Raw genomic sequence first — 22,787 nt, forward strand, 5'->3', positions numbered from 1 at the left:
CTTCTTCTTCTTCAGTTTTGCACATTAATGCCCGGCCACATTATGCTAAACACAAGGTTGGGGTGAAGTTGACAAGCAAAGCTCTCCCGTCCAAAACGACCGAAGAACATGGACCTCTATGGTGCCCTTGTGCCAAGGCACTTAACCCCAGAACTGCTCCAGTGAAAACTATTAACGGGCTGTGGCCACATCCGTCTTGTTTTTAATCATTTTTCAATGAGGAGTATCCGTTTGTTGGACGGTCCCTCTCCACCAGATTTGTATTCATTGTGATAAGGCAGAAAGGTTTGGAGAGGATGGACCTTTTTTAAACTAATGGATGTGTCACCATCCGTCTTTTCTTGGGGGTGAAATGTGCAGTTACGTTACCGCTCTGATTTAAAAAAAACAAAACCACGGGTCTGCTTCCTCTCCGCTCTGCCATGGATCGGCACGGCCGCTCCCTTAGAGAACAACAGTAGAGTGATTTACAGTCTTCTGGGTGGCGTCCAGGGGTGTAAAAAGTACCCAGAAATTATACTTAAGTGAAAGTATGGGTACCGTCTCCAAATCTTACTCAAGTAAAATAGTATCTGGTTAAAAACACACTTGAGTAAAAGTAAAAAAAAGTTTCTACTTTTAAATGTACTTAAGTACTAAAAAGTAAAGGTAAAAACTTTTTTTCTAACTGTCTATTCTTCTGATAGCAGGTGTTTAATCAATGATCCCCGCTTGGACCAATCAGCATGGGTATGGGCGGGTTCATTTTCCATTGATGGGGATTTGATTGGCTGTTTTTAAATAAAGTGCGGCCGCAGGATTAATAACGTTAACGTTAGTTCGGCCAGAGAATCAAATATACTAATTAAAATGGTTGCACCTGCGAGATTTGTACTTTGTAGGTCTGCATTTTAAATGTAAGGAGTAAAAAAGTACACAAACCTAATAATACTCGAGTAAAGTACAAATCCCCCAAAACAGTACTTAAGTATTGTAACAAAGTACAATTACTCGAGTACTTTACACCCCTGGTGGCGTTCACGTGTGGGATGCGTAGCCGGACGAGTGTGTGAAGCGAGTTGTTGCTGAAAAGTTGTGTTTATTCAACCTTCCCCGGACAGATAAAGGTTAACAAAAAACAGCTGGCCCCAGATGAGCCATCTAGCCAAAAACAGCTCATCTGATTGTGTCTCAGTTTCCTTGACAACCTGACGACGTGTCTTATCCTAATGTTGTGTTCCCACATCGGTGACGTTATCGCGCGCGCGTGCGTCTGTGGCGTTGTGGCCGTCGGCTCACACATCGCTTCCACACTCGCTCAATCCCACCGGCTTCCTGTCGCCTACGAGATCAAAGTCCTCCTCTTGACCTATCGGAGCTCCGATTGTGGTCATAGAACCCTCCCACCTCAGTGACCTCATCGCCCCCACACTCCCTCCGTACCAACCCAGTGCTCCACCCCCACGCACCTCTGAAAACCCTTTTTCAGAGCCTTTTTACATTTGACCTGCCATATTTTTACCCATTTCCTTTCCTCAAGCTGATATTAATTTAGATTAATTTATAAATTTGCTGTTTTCGTACCTCATGAAGTGCCCCTGCAGATTACAGGCGCTATATAAAAGTGGAATTTATTATTATCATCATTATTCACCATTCTGACTCAGCCCTTGGACTCTGATCCACAGCCACTTTTGTGTTATGATGGAATAACGTTGTCATGCCGACCACCAGGCACACAGAGAGAGAGAGATGATGAGGAACGCTCTCCTCTCCTTTGACCCTAACAGCCGTAACCCCCTCTCCCTGATCCATTAGGCTGCTCCGCTTTACAATTTTGTTCCTCACATTTTACCCATTCACTCACACATTCACACACCGATGGCGGAGGCGACCATGCAAGGTGCCAACCTGCTCATCAGGAGCAATTAGGGGTTAAGTGTCTCGCTCAAGGACACTTTGACACGCTGCCCGGGAGGAGCGGGAATCGAACCGGGAACTTCCGGATTACCAGACGACTGCTCTAACCCCCTGAGCCACTGTCTCCCCCAGTAGAAGCCTGGCGGTAGCGGCAGCTCCCGGGTGCGTGAGGCGCAGGGTGAGAAGCGGGGCGCTGCTGAAAGGCTCAGATCAGTCAAACCTTCCCTGGAGAAACGAACGTTTAAAATACAAAAAGAAAATGTAAATACAAGCGAGCCCGTGATTTGTTAGTACTCTGACGGTTCTCCTCCTGTTAGTACTCTGAGGGTTCTCCTCCTGTTAGTACTCTGACGGTTCTCCTCCTGTTAGTACTCTGATGGTTCTGCTCCTGTTAGTACTCTGAGGGTTCTCCTCCTGTTAGTACTCTGACGGTTCTGCTCCTGTTAGTACTCTGAGGGTTCTCCTCCTGTTAGTACTCTGACGGTTCTCCTCCGGGGCTGAGGGACTCCTGGGAGCGTCGGGACTGGGAGCTTGGCCTCCTACCACCTCCACCTCCTCCACCTCCTCCTCCCTGGCTCTCCTTGGTGAGGTTACTGGTCAGAGCAGCATAGTGGACCTGCTTCATGTTCTCCTGCACCTCCGCCATGGCGTGTTTCAGTAGGTCAGCTTGACCCTAGGAGAGGGGAGGGAGAAAGAGAGAGAGGGGGGAGAGAAGGAGGAGGAGGATGGGGGGAGAGGAGAGGGAGAGGGAGAGGAGGGAGAGAAGGATGGGGGGAGAGGAGGGAGGGAGAGAAGGAGGAGGATGGGGAGAGGGAGAGAAGGAGGAGGATGGGGAGAGGAAAGATATAGGAGGAGGATGGGGGAGAGGAGGGAGAAAGAAAGAGAGAGAAAAGGAGGAGGATGGGGGAGAGGAGAGAGAGAGAGAGAGAAAGATAGAGAGAAGGAGGAGGATGGGGGGAGGGGAGGGAGAGAGAGAAGGAGGAGGATGGGGGAGAGGAGGGAGGGAGAGAGAAAGAGAGAGAGATGGGGGAGAGGAGGGAGGGAGAGAGAGAGATGGGGGAGAGTAGGGAGGGAGAGAGAAAGAGAGAGAAGGAGGATGGGGGGAGAGGAGGGTGAGAGGAAGGAGGAGTAAGGAAAGGGATGAAGAGAGATTAGTAAAGTACATCATAGTCCAGTGGATTTACCCTAAGGCTCTGTGCATGTGGGTGTGTGTATGTTTATGTATGTGTCCACATGTATGTCTGCGTGCATGCTGCATGTATGTGTATGGTTGTGTATGTGTGTGTGCATGTGTGTGTGTGTGTGTGTGTGTGTATGTTTATGTATGTCTGCGTGCATGCTGCATGTGTGTGTGTGTGTGTGTGTGTGTGTGTGTGTGTGGAGATGTGTGTGTGGATGTATGCTGACCTTCAGAATAGTGATGTTCCAGCTGAAACTCTCTAGCGCTCGGCTGACCTTATGACCTTTAAGCCCCTCCTTCACTGCCAGGCTCTGCAGTCGCTCATGGAACTCCATGGCTGGAGGACACACACACACACACACACACACACACGCGCGCGCACACGCACACACAGGGGATTTAAGTGTTGTGATATAAATGTAACATTATGACTAAATTGACACACTCCATTTGCATGATAGAATAATATACAGTCTTTCATAGTATACACACACACGCACGCATACACACATACAAGCACGCATACGTAAGGCATGAGATATAATTATAATTACAGCTTTCCACTTTTCATCGCATTAACACAATCATTATGCAGTCTCTCTCTCTCTTCCTCTCTCTCCCTCTCTCTCTTCCCCTCCCTCCCTCCCCTCATTGTGCTGATGTGTATAATGACTAACCATGTCAAAGCCAGATTAGGACTTTTGAATCGTTTAATTCCATTACAAAGAGAGCATAGTACAAAACTGTGTGTGTGTGTGTGTGTGTGTGTGTGTGTGTGTGTGTGTGTGTGTGTGTGTGTGTGTGTGTGTGTGTGTGTGTGCGTGGCAAAGAGTATACTTGTATGAGAGAGGCAATAATAAAACAGAGTAAACAATAAAACAAACTGATATTCATTATCCAGAGAGAGAGAGAGGGAAGAAAGAAGAGAGAGAGAGAAGGAGAGAGCAGGAGAGAGAGGGAGAGAGAGAGACAGAAGGAGTGAGAGAGAAGGCAGAAGAGAGTGACAAAGATAGAGAGAAGGAGAGAGTAGGAGAGAGGGGGAGAGAGAGAGACAGAGTGAGAGAGAAGGCAGAAGAGAGAGTGAGAAAGAGAGATGAAGGGAGAGGAGATAGTAGGAGAGAAGGAGAGAGAAGGGGTGAGAGAGAAGGCAGAAGAGGGATGAAGGGAGAGGAGAGAGATGCTGGCGGCTGGTTCTGAGAATGTGCAGTGAGTTGTGTTTGTGTGTCTGGCTTCTCTCTGGCCACCCCGGGCCTCCGTCCTGCTGTTACCGTGGTAACCAGGAAGTGGGTTAACACAGGACACACATCACTGTGAGCCACTGCCATCAGGACCAAACACACACACACACACACACACACACACACACACACACACACATACACAAATAAGACACACACACCTGCATTCACAGATGAGAATGAATACAATGAATGGACTTGAGCGGAACTCGAAAATATACACACAATCCCTCTTTGTCACAACATGTAAATACACCTGCACACACAGTTTATCCCTGTTAGAGAGAGAGAGAGAGAGAGAGAGGAGAGAGACACACAGAGAGAGAGACAGATGAGAGAGAGACAGAGGAGAGAGAGAGACAGAGAGAGAGAGAGAGGGGCAGAGGAGACAGAGAGAGACACAGAGAGAGAGAGGAGAGACACAGAAAGAGAGAGACAGAGGAGAGAGATAATGTGTGCCATTTTCCTGTCAAAATAAGTGAAACTCACTCGCACACACACTTTAGACATAATTTAGAACCTTTGAATCGGTTAATTTCAATCTGTTTCAAGTTCAGTGGTAAGGAACTTCCTCCCCGTTCTTTTCTGTTACTCACAACCACACACACACACACACACACACACACACACACACACACACACACACACACACACACACACACACACACACACACACTCTCTTTACTCAAAGGACCGCAATGGAAATAATCTCTTGGGTTTTGTTGTGTTAATCCTTTTGATAATTTCCAATGATATGGCATCCTGGTGAGGCTGCCTATATTATTTATTATTTATAAATGATATGATGTGATTTTTGTATTATCAGAAAAGAAACCTCTTGTGTGTTGCATTGTTTTTACAGAATGAGGGTTTGTCTCAACACTGAGAAAATATAAAATATTACGCGTGGAACTATCCCTCTTGAAACAAGCCATTCAGAATTGCAGCCACATTGCCGTAGTAATGTGCGTGTGAAGATATCTTGATAAAATGCGCATGTACAAGATGGTGGGTCGTGTGTACATTTTCTCTTTTCTACCTAAAGTTGAACATAAAATATGTTTCTGACAACATTTTTAATAATACGATTGCTATGCTATTGCTGGATCTTGAGTCATTATAATGATCTGCAACGTCTAGTCTGAAAGTTGGATCTGAATTTCGTTACAGATAATTATCGTATTTGTACAATAAAAGCAGCTCGTTTGTTACAGGCACAGAAACGGAGAGGTATAGAGGCTGCTAGAATGCATACTCTGAGTGTGTGTTTTTTTTTTAAACTAAATGTAAATAATCTTATCATCTATCCTTATACTCATCTCTTGAAAACCCTGCCTGAGTTTTGTTCTCTGCTCTGTGGCTTCTACCAAACATCTAGTACAGATCTGAGCTACAACAAGCGCAGAGGGCAACTCAGACCACATGTGTGGAGGAATTTACCATGAGTGATGATGTCCTCAGTCAGATGTAGACTTAGGAAACACAGGTTTATTAAGCTCAAACAGAGTATCAAGTACAAATAGGTCGAGAGTTATTACTGGATGACTCACTACCCACTTTCAAAACCTCTCTCAAGAGACACCTACGGGAGACTGCAATGCAACACTGGCCCCTGTAAATATCCTAACCCAACCCCCTCCAATGTACAGTCATTTACCTAGTATGGTCTTGTCAATAGTCCAATGTACAATTTTGTTTGTTTGTACAGAGTCCCCCCCCCCCCCCCCCTCAATGTACAGTTTTGCTTGTTTATACAATGTGCCCCCCCCCCCCCCCCCCCCCCCCCCCCCCCCCACCTCCAATGTAAATTACCCAGTATGGTTGTCAATATCCCAGTGTACCCAACCCCCCCCACCCAACCTCCTCCAATGTACAGTTTCTACATCAAATGTATATACTCCCTTTTCTTGACTCCTTCTGTATCACAAACAGTACTGTATTTGCAAATCTGGTATGTCATAAATGTATAGATGTAGCAGTACTGAGAGAAAGGGATTGTGGGTAGATCGGGCCAGGTATTGAGTTGGAGGGGGGCAGGCATAGGTGGCGGGTGAGCTGGACATTAGGGTAGGCTATAGATGGGCTGGCACTCGCGTGGAGCGCGCAAAATTGTTCCTTTTTCTTTTTTGCTTTCACGCAAACGGTGCACGCAAACGGTGCTGTCCAGGTTCTGATTTCATACAATACACTAGGCTACTACAGCGAGCCCCACTCATTTCATATAGTGCAAATTAATTGTTCAAATGAAGGCATCCAATATGATTAACCATTGTCTTACCTTAATGCAACAAAAAAAAATCGACATTTCGCGCATCAATGATCTTTTCTGCTTTAAGTTTGTCTGTGAGATCACTTTCAATGTGAAGCTGCTTTGAAAACAATGTACATAGTAGCTCTAAAAAGTTTCCACGGTTTGATTAACTCTGACTCAGTCTCATCATGCCCTCGTAGAGCAAGCCCTTGGCCTCAGGTGATCCGTGTTATGTTTCAAGTTTCTTTATTAGTTGTCATACAGAAGTACAGAATACTTTTATACAAAATGCTTCTTTCTGTTATGCTCCAGAGACTGTGCTAGACAAAAATAGATAAGTATAAAATAAAATAAGTATAGCAAGTAAAAAATTATGCCCATGCGGCATGTAACTTGGAATGGAGTTCCAGGTCTTGGCAGCTCTCACGGAGAGGGCTGATTTGCTAAATGTACTTGTCCTTAATGGAACAGCCAAGTCACCCGGTACAACAGTTCTGGAAAAATCGGAAAGTGGGGGTGGGGCTAGACCATGGAGGATTTTGAAGACCAGACTGGCATCGGTTAGTTTGATGATGCGGTGTGATTGGTTACTTACTGCAGTCTGGAATGTTAAACGGCCACCACACCTACTGCCATTGACACCTTGGTTGGCTGACCCTTGCGTATTGTCACCACCGGGCTGCAGCAGCCCACACACACACAATATCGTAGCCTAGGCTGCCTATAATAATGCGCAGACTGGGGCTGCTGGTTTGGGTCGGCATAGCCTCGCCTGGCCTTACATACCCGCCACCTATGGGGGCAGGGGGTGGTATCAGGTGAGAGACAAAAGGGGGATAAATGGGGGAGGGTAGACTGATTGGAGAGTTGTGGAGGGAGTAACAAGGATGGGAGGGGGGTTGGGACTGGGAGATTGTTTGAGGGGATCATTATTCCACATCTGAAGGGAACATTAGAGCGGTGCTAAATGTATTCAGCCTCAGGACCCCAACCAGAGACATTAGTCTCACCCTGAGACAATAATCATAATTAGATTAGATTAGATTCTTTAATGACCACCCAGCCAGGCTGGTGTAATTTGTTTTCAGTGCATTGCATTGCATTGTTCCAACATAGAACATATAACATCACTTACAATACATACATACTACATGCAGTTAAATACATAGATACATAATTACAAACACGTCTCAAACTAATTCAGTATAAATGGGTAATGCGGACATATGTGACACCGGTGGATTTAAACAGATATAACCAAAACATACCTGACATATGCACAAAATGTATGGATACTAGGGGTGTAAAGGTACGCGTATCCGTACCGAACCGAACTGTTTCAGTGTGTACCGTACCGAACGGCTGTATAGTGTACCGAACGAATACAACGGTATGTTAACCACTAACGACCGCCCACCGGGGGCTGGTTTTTTTCACAATCTAATATAATTATTATTTAAAAAAATTTACAAGTCGATTATTCATTTCAATATAGAATATTCATTTGACAGCCCTACAAGTAACGTTAGTTACTGCACACTACATCACCCCTGAGTGGAACATGGAAAGCCAAACTTCCCCCCGTGGAGCTAAAACTAGATAAAAATCAACAAAAGGCTCTATTAAAAAGATGTGTTTTGAGGCCCTTTTTAAAAGCATCGCACGGTCTGTGGTGCTCTCAGGTGGTCAGGGAGAGTGTTCCACAGACTGGGAGCGGAGGAGCAGAAAGCCCCATCTCCCACGGTGCGGAGTTTGGTCCTCGGGCGCTGGAGGACCTGTTGCCCGTGAGAACAAACAAGGCCTCTTCTAATCTGGGAGTCACTATAGAGAGGCATGTGACCCACTTCATGAATTTGGAGTGTTCATTTGTAATCTGGTGTGACGGTGGTCCATATTACTTGCCAGTTTCTCCCCATGCAAGGATTCAGTGTCCCTGATAACATCACGGGGACCATATTCAAACTAATTTACTCTCAATAACTTGTCAAACTAAATGAATGTGTGCAAAACTGTTTGAGTTTTTGGAACGTGTGTGAGATTATTATGCTCTGGGAGAAGTCCCTCCACACGCGCGGTCAGGTTGTGTGTAAAATGCGTTTGTTTCCCCGACGTAGCACAGGGCGTGCAGCTTTTAATGACGTCAAACGCCAACTTTGGGGGATGGAGGGATTGAGATGTGGTCTACTTCACCCGGCTCGCCTGCGCATATCCCACAATGATGAAGATGAGGTGTTCCTGTCACCCAAACAAGCTCAAACCTTCATCAACAAGATATTCCACATTATATAGGGTTATGACATAGACATCAATTATCAAGAACTGCACCCTGAGAGAGGGAACTGCGCCCTGAGAGGGATGTTTGAAGGGTCAAAGTGGGTATCAAACAGGAGGGAAGACTGTCAAGTTTTAATCCATAACTATTTTATTGCACTGTAAAAACATTTTTATTTTATATGTCTGCACTTTATGTGCTCATTTTATGTCTATTCTATTCTACTATTTTATTGCACTGCACTATTTTACTCTGTCTATTTTTATCTTACTCTTTTTATTATTGTCTATTTAAAACTGAATCAAACCATAAACAAGGTGGCCTGTTGGGATGTTAGATCCTAATGTGAAAAACTGTGATTTTATATGTCTGCACTTTATGTGTTCATTTGATGCCTGTCTTTTTTCTGTTGTGAAGCACTTTGAGCTGCAGTTTCTGTCTGAAAGGTGCTATACAAATAAAGTTTATTATTATTATTAATATTACCAACTCTTTTCTAAGAGACCCAAATGTTTGTCATTGATTGACTGAGTTGCTGAGTCAATAACACATTCTTCATGATATGAAATGCATCCTCAGGGGAAGTAGGTGATCACATTTAGTGTATTTTGTTAATAACTCTGAGCCTTTTGAAATATCCATGCAAGCATACCCTGATACTGTACTGTAGCTCTCATTTCGTTTTCCAATCAAGTCATGGCCTGTGGCATTTGTTGACATGCTACAACTCAATTGTTTAGATATATTCACTTTACTCCTACTGGCTACAATACCAGTGCCCTGTTCATAGGCTAAAGCTAGCTTAAAATCTTTGCCTTCATGGTAATAATAGTCTTAAAACAGTATGTCGGCCATAATATCCCCAGTCTATAGGCTGAATTGGTTTTGTAGTTCTAACTGCAATACTTATCCACAGTTCTCTGTTCTGAAGAAGCTGCTGAAGAAGTGCTCTTTCCTGTTTTTATTCAGCACCTTGTTTCAAGAAAAGGGATTAGAGCCGTTTGAGATCCAATTATTGGCACATAACAATTTATTTTCCTTTAACCCAATATCAGACATGATGATTGCTTGTTTTTGCTTGGGCCATGCGTAAGGGCATATCTTTTCTTTAAGTATTTTTTTTTACACACAGTCTGTAGGACTCCAGTGGCTCAACTTAGTCACCTAACCGTTTTTTACATTTATGTATGCAAATGACTTCCTAGGGAAAACCTAGTTTTCACTGCTAGGTCAGGGAAACTTTAGGTATGGGGGGGTGGTCAGGTTTGGGGGGAGATGGTTAGTGAACTTAGTGAACATGCTCCACAGAGCCTACATGCACCTGGAGAAGCCGCGCAGCTCAGTGAGAATCATGTTCTTTGACTTCTCCAGCGCCTTCAACACCATCCACCATCCAGCTCTGGCTGCAATTGTAGCTTACCACCACCGGTATGACTGTGTATGAACGAATAATGGACTCTGTGAAGCGCTCTGAGTCAGAGAAGAGCGCTATATAAATCCAATCCATTATTATTATTATTATCCAGCGTTCACTGCTAGCGGAGAAGCTCACAGTGATGCAGCTGGAGCACGGTTTGGTGGCTGGATCACGAACTACCTCACTGACAGACCGCAGTACGTCAGACTACAGGACAACTTTTTCTCATTGGCACAGTTAAGGTATATTAATGTCAAGATCTATAATGTGGAGCGGAGTATTTTGTAGCTTTTCTCATTTGTCATCCTCTTTTGGACTCCCTCCATCTCATCTTTTTAGATATTTTCAGCTGAGACACTGTACAGCTGCAGACACTGGCAGACCCCAGGTGGTGAGAGCAGGCAACTGCACCTCCTCATCCATCACCCTCAACATAGGGGCCCCCCAGGGCTGTGTTCTGAGTCCCCTCCTCTACTCCCTGTACACACACGACTGTGTGGCTCAGCGGAGTAGCAATACAATCATCAAATTTGCTGACGACACAGTGGTGGTGGGCCTGATCTCTGCCAACGACGAGAGGGCCTACCTGGAAGAGGTCAAGGTCCTGGCGGGATGGTGCCAGGAAAACAGCCTCTCCCTGAACGTCAGCAAAACAAAGGAGATGATTGTGGACTTCAGGAGGTCGGGGGTCAAGGACTACAGCCCCCTCAGCATCGACGGGGCACCGGTTGAGAGAGTCAACAGCTTTAAGTACCTCGGAGCCTACATATCCGAGGACTTGACATGGACCACACACATTGACAGTGTTGTGAAGAAGGCACGACAACGCCTCTACTTCCTCAGGCGCCTAAGGAAGTTCCAAGTCAGTCAGAAGATCCTTAAGAACTTCTACTCATGTACAATAGAGAGCATCTTGACCGGCAACATCACCTCCTGGTTTGGGAATAGCACTGCACAAGACCGAAGCAGACTACAAAGAGTGACACGTTCAGCCGAACGCACAATTGGAGGGGGGCTCCCCACCCTCCAGAACATTTACAACAAGCGTTGCACGGGCAAGGCTAAGAGAATCATTAAAGACTCCAGTCACCCGAACAACTGCCTCTTTGAACTGCTGCGGTCAGGCAAGCGATACCGGAGTCTCAAGGCGAGCACAGAAAGACTCAGAAGAAGCTTCTATCCTCAGGCCATCAGGCTGCTAAACGAACAATGAATGAACACTACACAACAACAACCACCAAACGCACATAGCACACACATCCACACGCACACACTCACTTTAAACAAACACACTGTAGCACCCACTCCACACACTTTATAGCACACACCCACTTTAAACAAACACACTGTAGCACCCACTCCCCACACTTTATATTTATTGATGAAGGATTGCACTACAACTCGTACACCTTACTGTAAATTGTACCTAAAATTGTACCTCATCCCATTTCTGCTTTGCACTAGATAGTACTGTACATTAGTACACTGCATAGTATTGTATATTATATGGTAACTCAGAACATTGTACATATGTCTATACCGAACACTGTGACCTCATTTTTCTTCTTCTAAATTACATGCTATATTATGTTATTTGATACTATCTTGTCTAGCACAGTCTCTGGAGCGTAACAGTAAGAAGCATTTTGTATGAAAGTATTCTGTACTTCTGTATGACAACTATTAAAGAACTTGAACTTGAACTTGAACATTTCCTTTACTCCCCCCCCAAACAGCCATGGGCTGACCTGCTCACTATGAGTCCACACCAAAGAGCATATATCTCAAGGATCTATGACGCCCTCGTGTCATTCGACTACTGTGGTTCAATCAAAGCTAAAACCAAATGGGAACAGGAGCTGGGGATGGAGTTTAATAAAGAGTGGCGGGACGAGGCTCGTCTTATATATTTATAATATAATATAATATATATTTATAATATATTTGTATATTATTGTATATTATTACCTTTTACTCTTACGTTTAGCATTGTATTGTATTGGTGCACGAAATATCTTGTTCCTCTACCTCAGTTTGTCAAGTTCAAGTTTCAAGTTTCTTTATTATTCGTCATACAGAAATACAGAATACTTTGCATGAAATGTTTCGTTCTGTTTCGCTCCTGAGAGTGTGCTAGATAATAATAAGATAGTATAAATAAGTATAATAAGTAAAAAATAGAAAGTCAAGAAGTCAAGTAAACACAAGTGTAAACAACAATTGTTCAGTATGGATGACATAGTATCGGATGTCATCTGGACAAAAACTGGAGCCCCCCAGGGAACAGTTTAGTCTCCCTTCCTCCTTGTGCTCTATACTGCGGACTGCAGACACAGCGAGGCCATGTGCCATATTATGCAAAATTTTTCTGATGATACTGCTCTTATCGGTCTCATCAACAAAGGTGATGACCGGGCCTATAAAAAGGAGATAAGACTCATTTGTCCATTGGTGCGATGCCAACTTTTTGGAACTAAACATCGAAAAAAACCAAAGAGTTGGTCATCAACTTCAGTAGGAAGAAGGTGAATGTCTCTCCTGTCATCATCAGGGGGCAGGAGGTAGAAATAGTCCAGTCCTATAGGTATCTTGGCGTTCACCTGGACAGTAAGCTGGACTGGAAGCAGAACACAGATGCTGTGTTAAAAAAGGCCCAGTCTCTGCTTTTTCATTTGAGGAAGCTTAGATCCTTCGACATCAGCAGGTCACTTCTTTATGTCTTCTATCAAGGTATCCTGGCCAGTGTCCTGTTTAATGCTGTTCTCTGCTGGGGGGGGGGGGCAGCATCACGGTTTCTGACAAAAACCGTATAAATAAAATCATTAAAAAGGCTGGCTCAGTGATTTATCCTCCCTCCTGATTCCCTGGAGATCATCATAGCCAAGCGAACTAGAACTAAACTGAACACCATTTTATCATTTGAAGGCCACCCACTGTTCAGTATTTTTGATGCTCTGCGAAGCTCATTCAGTGATAGATTGTTGATGCCTCAATGCTCTACTGAGCGATTGAGAAGGTCCTTTGTTCCTGCTGCAGTTACATTTTTTAACGAACACCGTTAGCACTGTATAAGAAAGGTTGAGATCCAAGGCAGCTCTACAGTTTTTAAAAAGCCTTTAATTTAGAAAAATCTTTTAAAAGTCCAACATGTTTCGGCCTACATGGCCTTCTTCAGGGTGTAGAAGGCCAATGACCCTGAAGAAGGCCATGTAGGCCGAAACATGTTGGACTTTTAAAAGATTTTTCTAAATAATGTAAGCCACTTATTAAAGGCTTTTTAAAAACTGTAGAGCTGCCTTGGATCTCAACCTTTCTTATATAAGCGAATCCTACCCCGGATTTAATCCAAAGAGCACCTACCTGAAACAAAATAAGAACGCTGAAGCCCTCTCCATATCCTTTGTACCGTTAGCACTGTGTTGAGAGGCTCTCCTACTGTGTTGTGTATCCTGTATTGTATCATGTAACTCTTTCATGTTTGTATAATTGTATTCGCTCTGGTGGCAAACCATGTTTCCCCTCAAGGATTAAGAAATAAACCATACCATACAATTTTATTCTTACCCCTTTTTCTATTTATATTTTATTTATTAGTATTTTGCACAATCTAGGCGGGCATGGCCACCTACATTTCACTGTATGTCTTATGTATGTGACGAATAAAACTGAATTGAATCTTAGCCTCATACAAAGTACTGCATAGAACTCACTTCAGCAAATCCAGGCTTTCTGAGTTATATCTGGATGTGGAGGATAAATGCAGCAGATTCGAGTCATATGTTCTTCATGTGTCCAGAACTCCACACCTACTGGGGTGGTTTCTTCAACACTTTGTCCTCAGTACTCAATTTAGACCACTCAGATGTCCACTGATAGCAATCTTTAGAACCCCTATTGAGACATTCACTCTTAACTCTAAACAAAAATCAATTATTGCATTCACATCCCTCTTAGCTAGACGCATTATATTGTTACATTGGAAATCCGCCAAGAGTCCTTCTACATCACAATGGCTTAATGATGTCATGTTTTTTCTCAAACTCAAACCTGGGGGGGGGGGGGGGGGGGGGTTCTGGGGGTGGTTCCTGGGGAGTGGGTGTCGGGAGAGTTCTCTTTATTTATTTGTATTATTATAATTTATTTATTTTTGTATCTGTATGTATGTGTGATTATATATGCATGCAAAACAGTTTTTACAGTCATTATTTCAGTTGGGGGGGGGGGGGGGTGTTTATTTGTAGACTTATTTTTTTAAATGTAAACCATTATTGTATCACCTCAATGTTGTACAGCATTTTTTTTAATAAAAAGATCCTTAAAAAAAAAAAAAAAAAAAACAGTAAACTCTTAAAAAAAACAGTCAACTTAAAAAAAATAAAAATAAAAAATTCTACTATTCTTTAAAATAGACTATTCTTCTTCTTAAAAAAAGTCTACTATTCTTCAAAAGAGACGGTAAACTATTCTTCTTCTGTCTGAAGAAGTCGCACTGCAGGAGCTTCACTGTGTTTTATTTGTCCCTTTTCCATCTCGTCTCCACGGCCGGAGGCCCTGTCAGTCTAATAACCTGCTTATTATGGTTAATAATACTGGATCACTGGAACACCTACGGGAGACTGCAATTCTAAACTGGCCCCTGTAAATGTCCCAACACAACCCTCCAATGTACAGTAAATGATGCAGTATGGTTTGTCAATATTCCAATGTACAGTTTTGCCTGTACAGTTGTACAGTGAACCCCCCCCCACCCCTCCTACCCTCCTGCAAATCTGGTATGTCATAAATGTATAGATGTAGTAGTACTACTGTATATCTGTATGTCGTGTATGTCATAAAATGTTATGATGAATTGAAAATGGGGGACCCTGATGTAAACAAGATGAAAGTCTTTCTCTGGTCTGCTGCATCCCCTTAACAATTGTATGTATTGAGCTGTATCTGTTTCACCTAAAACTCCGTGATCATAGCCATTTATCTCTAAAGCTAACCACTATTTGTAAAAGCCACAACCACGTTACCATATTTGTAAATACTAATGTAAATCATTGTGTCGTTGTACATATTGTGTATATAACGTTAGTAGCACTAGCTAGCTTGCTAGCCGGCATTCTCAAAACTCCTAACTCCTGTATACGTTTGTCCTCACAAACAAAGTATTCTGCCAGGGAACTTATGGACACGACAGTAGTAGTAGTTATAAGGTGTTTGAGCTTGTAACGTTAACGTTAGTTAGCTATCGTGGTAGCCTGTTTCGTGACTGTGATGCACCTAGCAAGTATAGTAGGTAGGTATGATACCTGTTAACTGTTAGCTGTTAGCTCACGTTAGCGCAAGTTAGTTCACTGTTAAAAACGAAATGTCCCATTGAACTAAATAATTCACTGAGGCGTTGTATTAACGTTATATATCCGGCTAGCAGTAGCTACAGATAGCTCCTGATATCAATGTCTTATAACACTGATTCGATGCGTATTCGAGCTGAGGACTTGCTGAGCACAGTTAAGTAACGTTATACCAATAGGGTCCAGGTGCAGCGCCGGAGAATCCTGGCCGTAGCTCGAGGCTACTCGAGTATAGGTCCAGCTGCAGCTCCGGAGAATCCTGGCTGTAGCTGGAGGCTACTAGAGTACACACAGACAGTGGAGCTTGTTGCGTGGTGGCGATGTCTCGCAGATAATACAAGTACAAGTCTAATTATATAATATATATATTTTATAAAAAAAAGAAAATATAGCCATACCACTGAAGAAGGACATTAGTCCGAAACATGTCTGCTTTGATTCAGGCTGCCAATTAAAAAACATTGAACCTGTGAGTGCTGGTCCGGCTATCCTGCTTTGTTATACTGAACTTTATGGGATTACAGCACCCAGTGTGAGTACTTGTGAGCGCGGTCTAACTTGACTATATAAAAAAAAAGAAAAAAAATGTATATAAAATAAATTTTAATTTCTTTTAATCAAAAACGATCGGTATCGGCCGATATGGCTCACGACGATCGGTGATCGGTATCGGTGGCAAAAAACGTGATCGGGGCATCCCTACTCCATACATGTTATTCGTGCGTGGACATTTTTAACCCTTTCTGAGTGGAATTTCCGGCGTGAAATGGAAAAAATAAATAATGAAAATAGATACCAATGATGTAAACTACACATAATTGAAGACTAGGGTTTAACCTGCAAGTGGCACTTTATTTAAATATGGATACTGTCTCATAAACCCTGTCAGTACCTGGGGAATGTAATGCTGTAAGTGTGTGTATTGTATTCCGTACAACAAGCCACTGGCAATTTCCAAATGTCAATCTCATTGTCTCCCAGGCAACGGTTGACGACACTACGCCAACGCTTCACATGCACAGAGTATTCAGATAGCAGTCCAGCTCATATTACAGTTAAGGTCTTATAAGCCATGTATATGTATATTCATATTATTCTATGTAAATGTTGCAAATTGCAAATCGGCGACAGATGGCTGTGTGCTGCTTCACTTTGAGGGGGAGGGGATTCCTGCAGCCGGAGGCACTGAGAGACAACCGAGAGACCCAGTTCAAAAGGTAGGCAATACTGCCACCTGTTGGGATTCGATCGTCATTGCAATTATAACGTAGGCAGCGGTACCAGGGAGACACAGGCAGGTCCACGCGAGTGTTTAGAATAAGAAAATCGAAAAAAAGAAAAAAGGATCTCTATTTGTGACGTGAAATAAATCTAAGAGGTCAACCCTCCAGGCAGGGCCGCCTGGGAGAAATGCGAGGCCCTGTGCGAGATTGAAACGCGAGCCCCCCCCCCCCCCCCCCTAACGGTATTTTTTTTTCATACAGTCAACGTATTTTTTATTTTTATTTTTTTTAACTCAATTTTTATTTGCATTTTTGGATTACAAGCATACAAACAACATCATCTTTGAATATTATTATCATCTCAGTCGGTCTTCCAGGTACATAATACATAGACATAATGTACAACACCGTTAAACATATATAAACAATAAAGAAAAGATTTTAATATCCAAAAACAGAAATAAAAAATACCGACTTAAGCAAAAGTTCCACAGACATAAATAATAAATTGAAAAAACATAAAACAATTGTCCTACCCAAATGATAGAGATAGAAAATACTAACTAAAGCAAAAATGTGCGACATGGGTTCAGAGACCCTCCTTGAACCTCTTTCCTCCTTTACCCTTCTCCCTCTTGTGTTGCATTTGTTTCTTCCTCTGTGATGTCGTTTTCGTTCCCCTTATAGTCCTCCCACTTTCCCCATCTTTCCCCAAATTTCTCTTCCTGTAACCTCAGCATGTGTGTTATCCTCTCCATATCCTGTATATCTTCCACTATTCCTACCCATTGTGCTATTGTCGGTGGGTCTTCCTTGTACCACAGTCTCGTTATTGCTTTTCTGGCCGCTATCAACATTATCTTTATTAAATATTTGTCCCCCCCTTGTATTCCCTCGTGTGTCAGGTCTCCTAAGTAAAGCACCAGTCCTGTTTGTGGTAATCCGTATCCTAATATTCTGATCATTGCCTCCCCTATCTCCTCCCAATACCCCTTCAGCTTCTGACATCCCCAGAATATGTGCGTGTGATTTGCCCCCTCCTTCCCACACATCCTCCAGTAAGCTCTTTGTGTTGGTGCATATTTTCCCTTCAGTTCTGGGGTTATAAAGAATCTGATTATGTTTTTCCATCCAAACTCTTTCCATATCATCGATCCTGTTGTTGAATGTTGCACCTCGCATATGTTCCCCCATTCCTTCCCTGTTATTTCTATCTCTAGCTCTCTCTCCCATTTCTCCCTTATGTAATCGGTCGTGTGTCCCTTGCTGTTCATTATAGCCCGGTATATTGCTGATATTACTCTTCCTTGCCTTGAATCTTGAATTGAAGTCCAAGGGCATTACTGTCCATCTCTCTAAGTCTCTCTTGATGTTCTGATTTATCTGTGTATAGTTCGCCTCAAACAGTTTCTCCACCCCTCTCGTGATGTTCACCCCTAAGTATTTAATCTTGTCCATGTCCCATCTTATCCCGTACTGTTCTCTAATTTCCGTCGTTGGGGTATAGTTCCATGCTACGGTCTGTGTCTTTGTCACGTTTAGTTTGTATCCTGAGTAGTGGCCATATTCCTTCAGTAGATCCATCAGTGCCGGGAAGCTCTTGTCTGGTTGCCTCATGTATACTATCACGTCGTCCGCAAATAGGCCTAGTTTATATTCCGTTCCCTTTATCCTTACTCCCTTAATGTCCTCGGTCTGTCTGATCAGTTGTGCCAGTGGTTCTATGAAAACGGCGAAGAGCGTCGGTGAGAGACAACATCCCTGTCTGGTAGCCCTCTCTAATCTGATTCTATCCGTCAAGCTGCCATTCACCTTAACCCTCGCTGTCGGTTCTTGATATAGCGCCTTGATCATCTTCATCGCCCTCCCGTTCAGTCCGAACCTCATCAATGTTTTATATAAAAATGTCCAGCTCACACTGTCGAATGCTTTTTCTGCATCTAGGCTAATCAGTACCGCGCTACCCCCTTGTTTTTGTATCTCCTCTACTATGTGTAATGTCTTTCTCACGTTGTCCTGTGTCTGTCTCCCTTTAATAAATCCAGTTTGATCTTCATCTATAATGTCTGGCATAAACGTCTCAAATCTCTTTGATATTATCGATGTATACATCTTGTAATCCACGTTGAGTATGGACACAGGCCTGAAACTACTACATAATTCCCTATCCTTCCCTTCCTTCGGTATCGTGGTGATTATGGCTTCCTTCCACGAGGGGGGCATTTTTCCCTCTTCCATCGTGTGTCTGAACGCCGCCCCTAACATGGGTGCTAATTCAGTTCTAAATGTCTTGTAGAATTCCGATGGGAATCCATCGCTCCCCGGAGACTTGTTGTTTTTAGCTCTACTAATTGCCTCTTCCAGTTCTCGTTCCGTAATTATTTTATTTAATTCTTCATTCTGTTCTTTCCCTATCGATGGTAACTCTAGCTTCTCCAGATATGCTTCTATTTCCTCTTCTCCCGCTGCTTTTGGCTGTGTGTATAGTTTCTCATAGTATTCTCTAAATGTCCTCTCTATTTCAGCTGGGTCTCTCAATATTTCATTAGTCTTTGTATCCCTTATTGTGTGTATCGTGTTCAACTTCTGTTGCGTCCTAATTCTCCTAGCCAACAGTCTGGTCGCTTTTGGTCCCCCTTCATAGTATGTTTGTTTCATGAACCTCGCTTTCTTTTCTATTTCCGTCAATAATTCCCTATTTATCCTGGCCTTTACTTCTTTGATTTCTCCGAGCGTTTCCTGTTCTTTTGATATCTGGTGTCTCCCCTCTAGCTTCTTCAGCTTCCCTATCAGATTGTGATATGTCTCCGTTCTGGCCTTCTTCAGCATTGCTGTCTTCTCGCAGTGAATCCTTAGCGAGGTCATGGGTGACTGGAATTTCATTCCGTTTTCTTTCAGAATTCTCTTCAGTCCCGTGTAGGACCTGCGTGTTATTGCCACCGCTGTCGAGTAATCTTGATCAAACAACAGTCTTTTCCCCTCGATTTCTATCTTTTTGGTCCACGCGGTTCTGAGTATCAACTCCTTAATCTCAAACCTCAGAAAGTTAATAATCACCGCCCTCGGAGGTCTGTCCGGTTTCGGTCTCGGAGCCAACGCCCTGTGGGCCCTCTGTATCTCCATTTTTTCCAGTCCCGTCTCCTTCAGTTGTTCCTTGATAAGCTCTTCCACATATTGGATCACCGATTCCCCTTCGACTCCTTCTTTCAATCCCCATATTCTGATGTTATTTCTCTGTGACCTCCCCTCCATGTCCGATATCTTTGTCTCCATCTGTTCTTGCTTTTTAATCGCACACGTTAACACCTCGTGTATCTCTGTGCTCCATTCCTCCATCTGCGCCGTTCTAGTCTGTACCTCTGTCACGTTACTGTCCTGTTCCGCCATCTTCTCATCCACCCTTTTGATTTCTGTATTCATTTCACCATTGAAGTCCTCCTGTTCCTTCCTCAATTCCTCCCGTAACTTCCCAATATCATTTCTTATCGTGTCCGAGTTCAGTTTCATGTTCGCCTGCATCGTGTCCGAGTTCAATTTCATGGTCGCCAATATCCCGGCCTGCATGAGCACGGCCCATCCTGGCATTTCCTTGTTTGTCTCAGCCGAGACTCCCCCTTCCTCCGCCTTCTCCTTCTCGGTCTCGCCTCGGGGGTTTTGCTCCATCGAACTCTCCTCTTCCTGTGAGTTCTCCATTTCTCTTTCCTTCATATTTGTTTTCTCCTCCTTCCTTCTCGTTTGCATCTTCATTTTAAATCACTTTTCGTCACTTTTCGGGTCCTTATTTCTCCGTTTTTCGCTCTTTTGACCAGGAGCCTCACCGCATGCATGCTACTCTTCCGCTCTCATACCGGAAGCCCAGTCAACATATTCTTAAATAATAGTGCTTTACAATAGCTTTGTAAAACTGTAAAAATTTCTCCACAACACACATGTACAAGTGGCAGTAATGCAGAAAATCCAGCAAGGGAAGAAGCAGTGTAGAAAACAGGTGGAGTTTTTGCCTAGCAATGGGAATGCTTTGGCTGTACTGTGTAGATAGAAGTACACACTCTAGTGTTGATGTCTTTGTTTACAAGGCTTCAGGTATGGTTGCTCTGCTACAAACACAGTAGAGCAGCTGTGTGCACATCCAACCTGTTTTTGGCCAGGTGCAGGATAAAACTAAATGTGACTGAAGGAAAAATTGCAATGAACTGACCGACACAATTGACAACTATAAGCAATGCAATGCTCAGAGAGAGAGAGAGAGAGAGAGAGAGAGAGAGAGAGAGAGAGAGAGAGAGAGAGAGAGAGAGAGAGAGAGAGAGAGAGAGAGAGAGTCTGTGATGATCCAGACAGAGAGTCTGTGGTCCAGAGAGAGATGAGTCTGTGGTCCAGACAGAGAGAGAGAGAGAGAGATGGGTCTGTGGTCCAGACAGAGAGAGAGATAAGCAAGACAGCTAAGATGAGCCCCTAAAGGATATTCAACTTTTAATGGAAGAACAAAACAGAAGGAAAAGATAACTTCAAAGGCAACATGAATATACATAGATCCAAAAGGACAAAGATCAACACTTAAATCCAAAGAGAAGAGGATCTATACCAGAGAAAACAAAGTAGCAAGGAGCCAACGGCCGACATCAGCTAAGGAGGCTAATTGCAAATAGAGTAGCCAGGTACTGACACCAGGTACACACTGTTAGCTACGACAGCTAGCCGGCCCGTTTGGCTCAATATAACGTTAGCTACGTTAGCTAGCCGGCCCGCTTTGGCTCAATATAACGTTAGCTACGTTAGCTAGCCGGCCCGCTTTGGCTCAATATAACGTTAGCTACGTTAGCTAGCCGGCCCGCTTTGGCTCAATATAACATTAGCTACGACAGCTAGCCGGCCCGCTTGGCTCAATATAACGTTAGCTACGTTAGCTAGATGGCCCGCTTGGCTCATTATAACGTTAGCTACGTTAGCTAGCCGGCCCACTTGGCTCAACATAACGTCTACGACAGCTAGCCCGCCCGCTAGCTCAACATAACGTTGGCTACGATAGTTAGCCGGCCCGCTAGCTCAACATAACATTAGCTACGATAGCTAGCCGGCCCGCTAGCTCAACATAAGGTTAGCTACGATAGCTAGCCGGCCCGCTGGTCCAACAGAACGTCAGCTACGATAGCTAGCCGGCCCGCTGGCTCCACATAACGTTAGCCAACATAACGTAGCCACGATAGCTAGCCGGCCCGAGAGAGAGAGAGAGAGAGAGAGAGATATCTCCACGGCGGGAATAGAATAGAGTGCATTAAAAACTCACCAGACGTCCAAGAGGATGGAGACAACCGCGTGGAGTTGATGAAGTTCATCTGCCGAACGACCGTCCTCTTCATCTTGGCATAACAATGCTGCACGCGCTCTCTCTAGGTTAGCTAACGCTAGTTAGCCTTTAGCTAAGCTACTAGCCGACATGGCTATCCTGACTGAACCACACGTTAGCACTCGATATTATAACGTAGCTAAAGCTAACTAGCTGTCCCTGCCTTTAGCTAAGCCGACATGGCTAGCTTGACTGAACTTTCTAACATGCAACAACTTTCATCTTCAGTCCATCTGCCGAACGACCATCCTCTTCGTCTTGGCTGGCATAACCTCCAATGCTGCACGCGCGAAATAGTCAGACGCAGCTGACGCACGCCGGCCGACTGTACACATGTAACCCCTCCCTTCGTGAAACCAATAGTATGTCTGCTGCAGAGCCCCAGAGCTCCAATAGTGTATCTGCAGTCTGCAGAGCCGCAGAGCCAGGAACAAGTCAGACACATTCTACAAACGTGTCTAATGTGAAATATATAAGCATATAAGCAAAACTAGATTTTAGGTCTGTGATGAAAAAGGGCCTCGCAGGAAGGGGGGCCTCGCAAAAAAAAAAAAATAAAAAATTATAATAATAATAATAATAATAAAAAAAAAATTAAAAAAAAAATGTATGCGAGGCCCC

The 22,787-nt window shown here is 43.7% G+C and overlaps 1 protein-coding gene across 1 annotated transcript in view; it reads right to left on the minus strand.

Moving 5' to 3' along the window:
* Positions 1-1,475: 1,475 nt before the first annotated feature.
* LOC311226597 (inactive phospholipase C-like protein 2) overlaps positions 1,476-22,787 on the minus strand; it is a 255,377-nt gene continuing 234,065 nt past the window's right edge. Inside the window, exons 8-9 of the mRNA XM_084312017.1 lie at positions 3,307-3,416; positions 1,476-2,572 (exon numbers count right to left, since the gene is read on the minus strand). Of these exons, the coding sequence (XP_084168143.1) occupies positions 2,369-2,572; positions 3,307-3,416 (314 nt within the window). The 3' untranslated portion in view covers positions 1,476-2,368. The remainder of the gene's footprint in view (positions 2,573-3,306; positions 3,417-22,787) is intronic.

The sequence above is a fragment of the Notolepis coatsorum genome (genome assembly GCF_963971535.1).
Source record: "Notolepis coatsorum genome assembly, chromosome: 4".
In the NCBI taxonomy this organism is placed as follows: Eukaryota; Metazoa; Chordata; class Actinopteri; order Aulopiformes; family Paralepididae; genus Notolepis; species Notolepis coatsorum.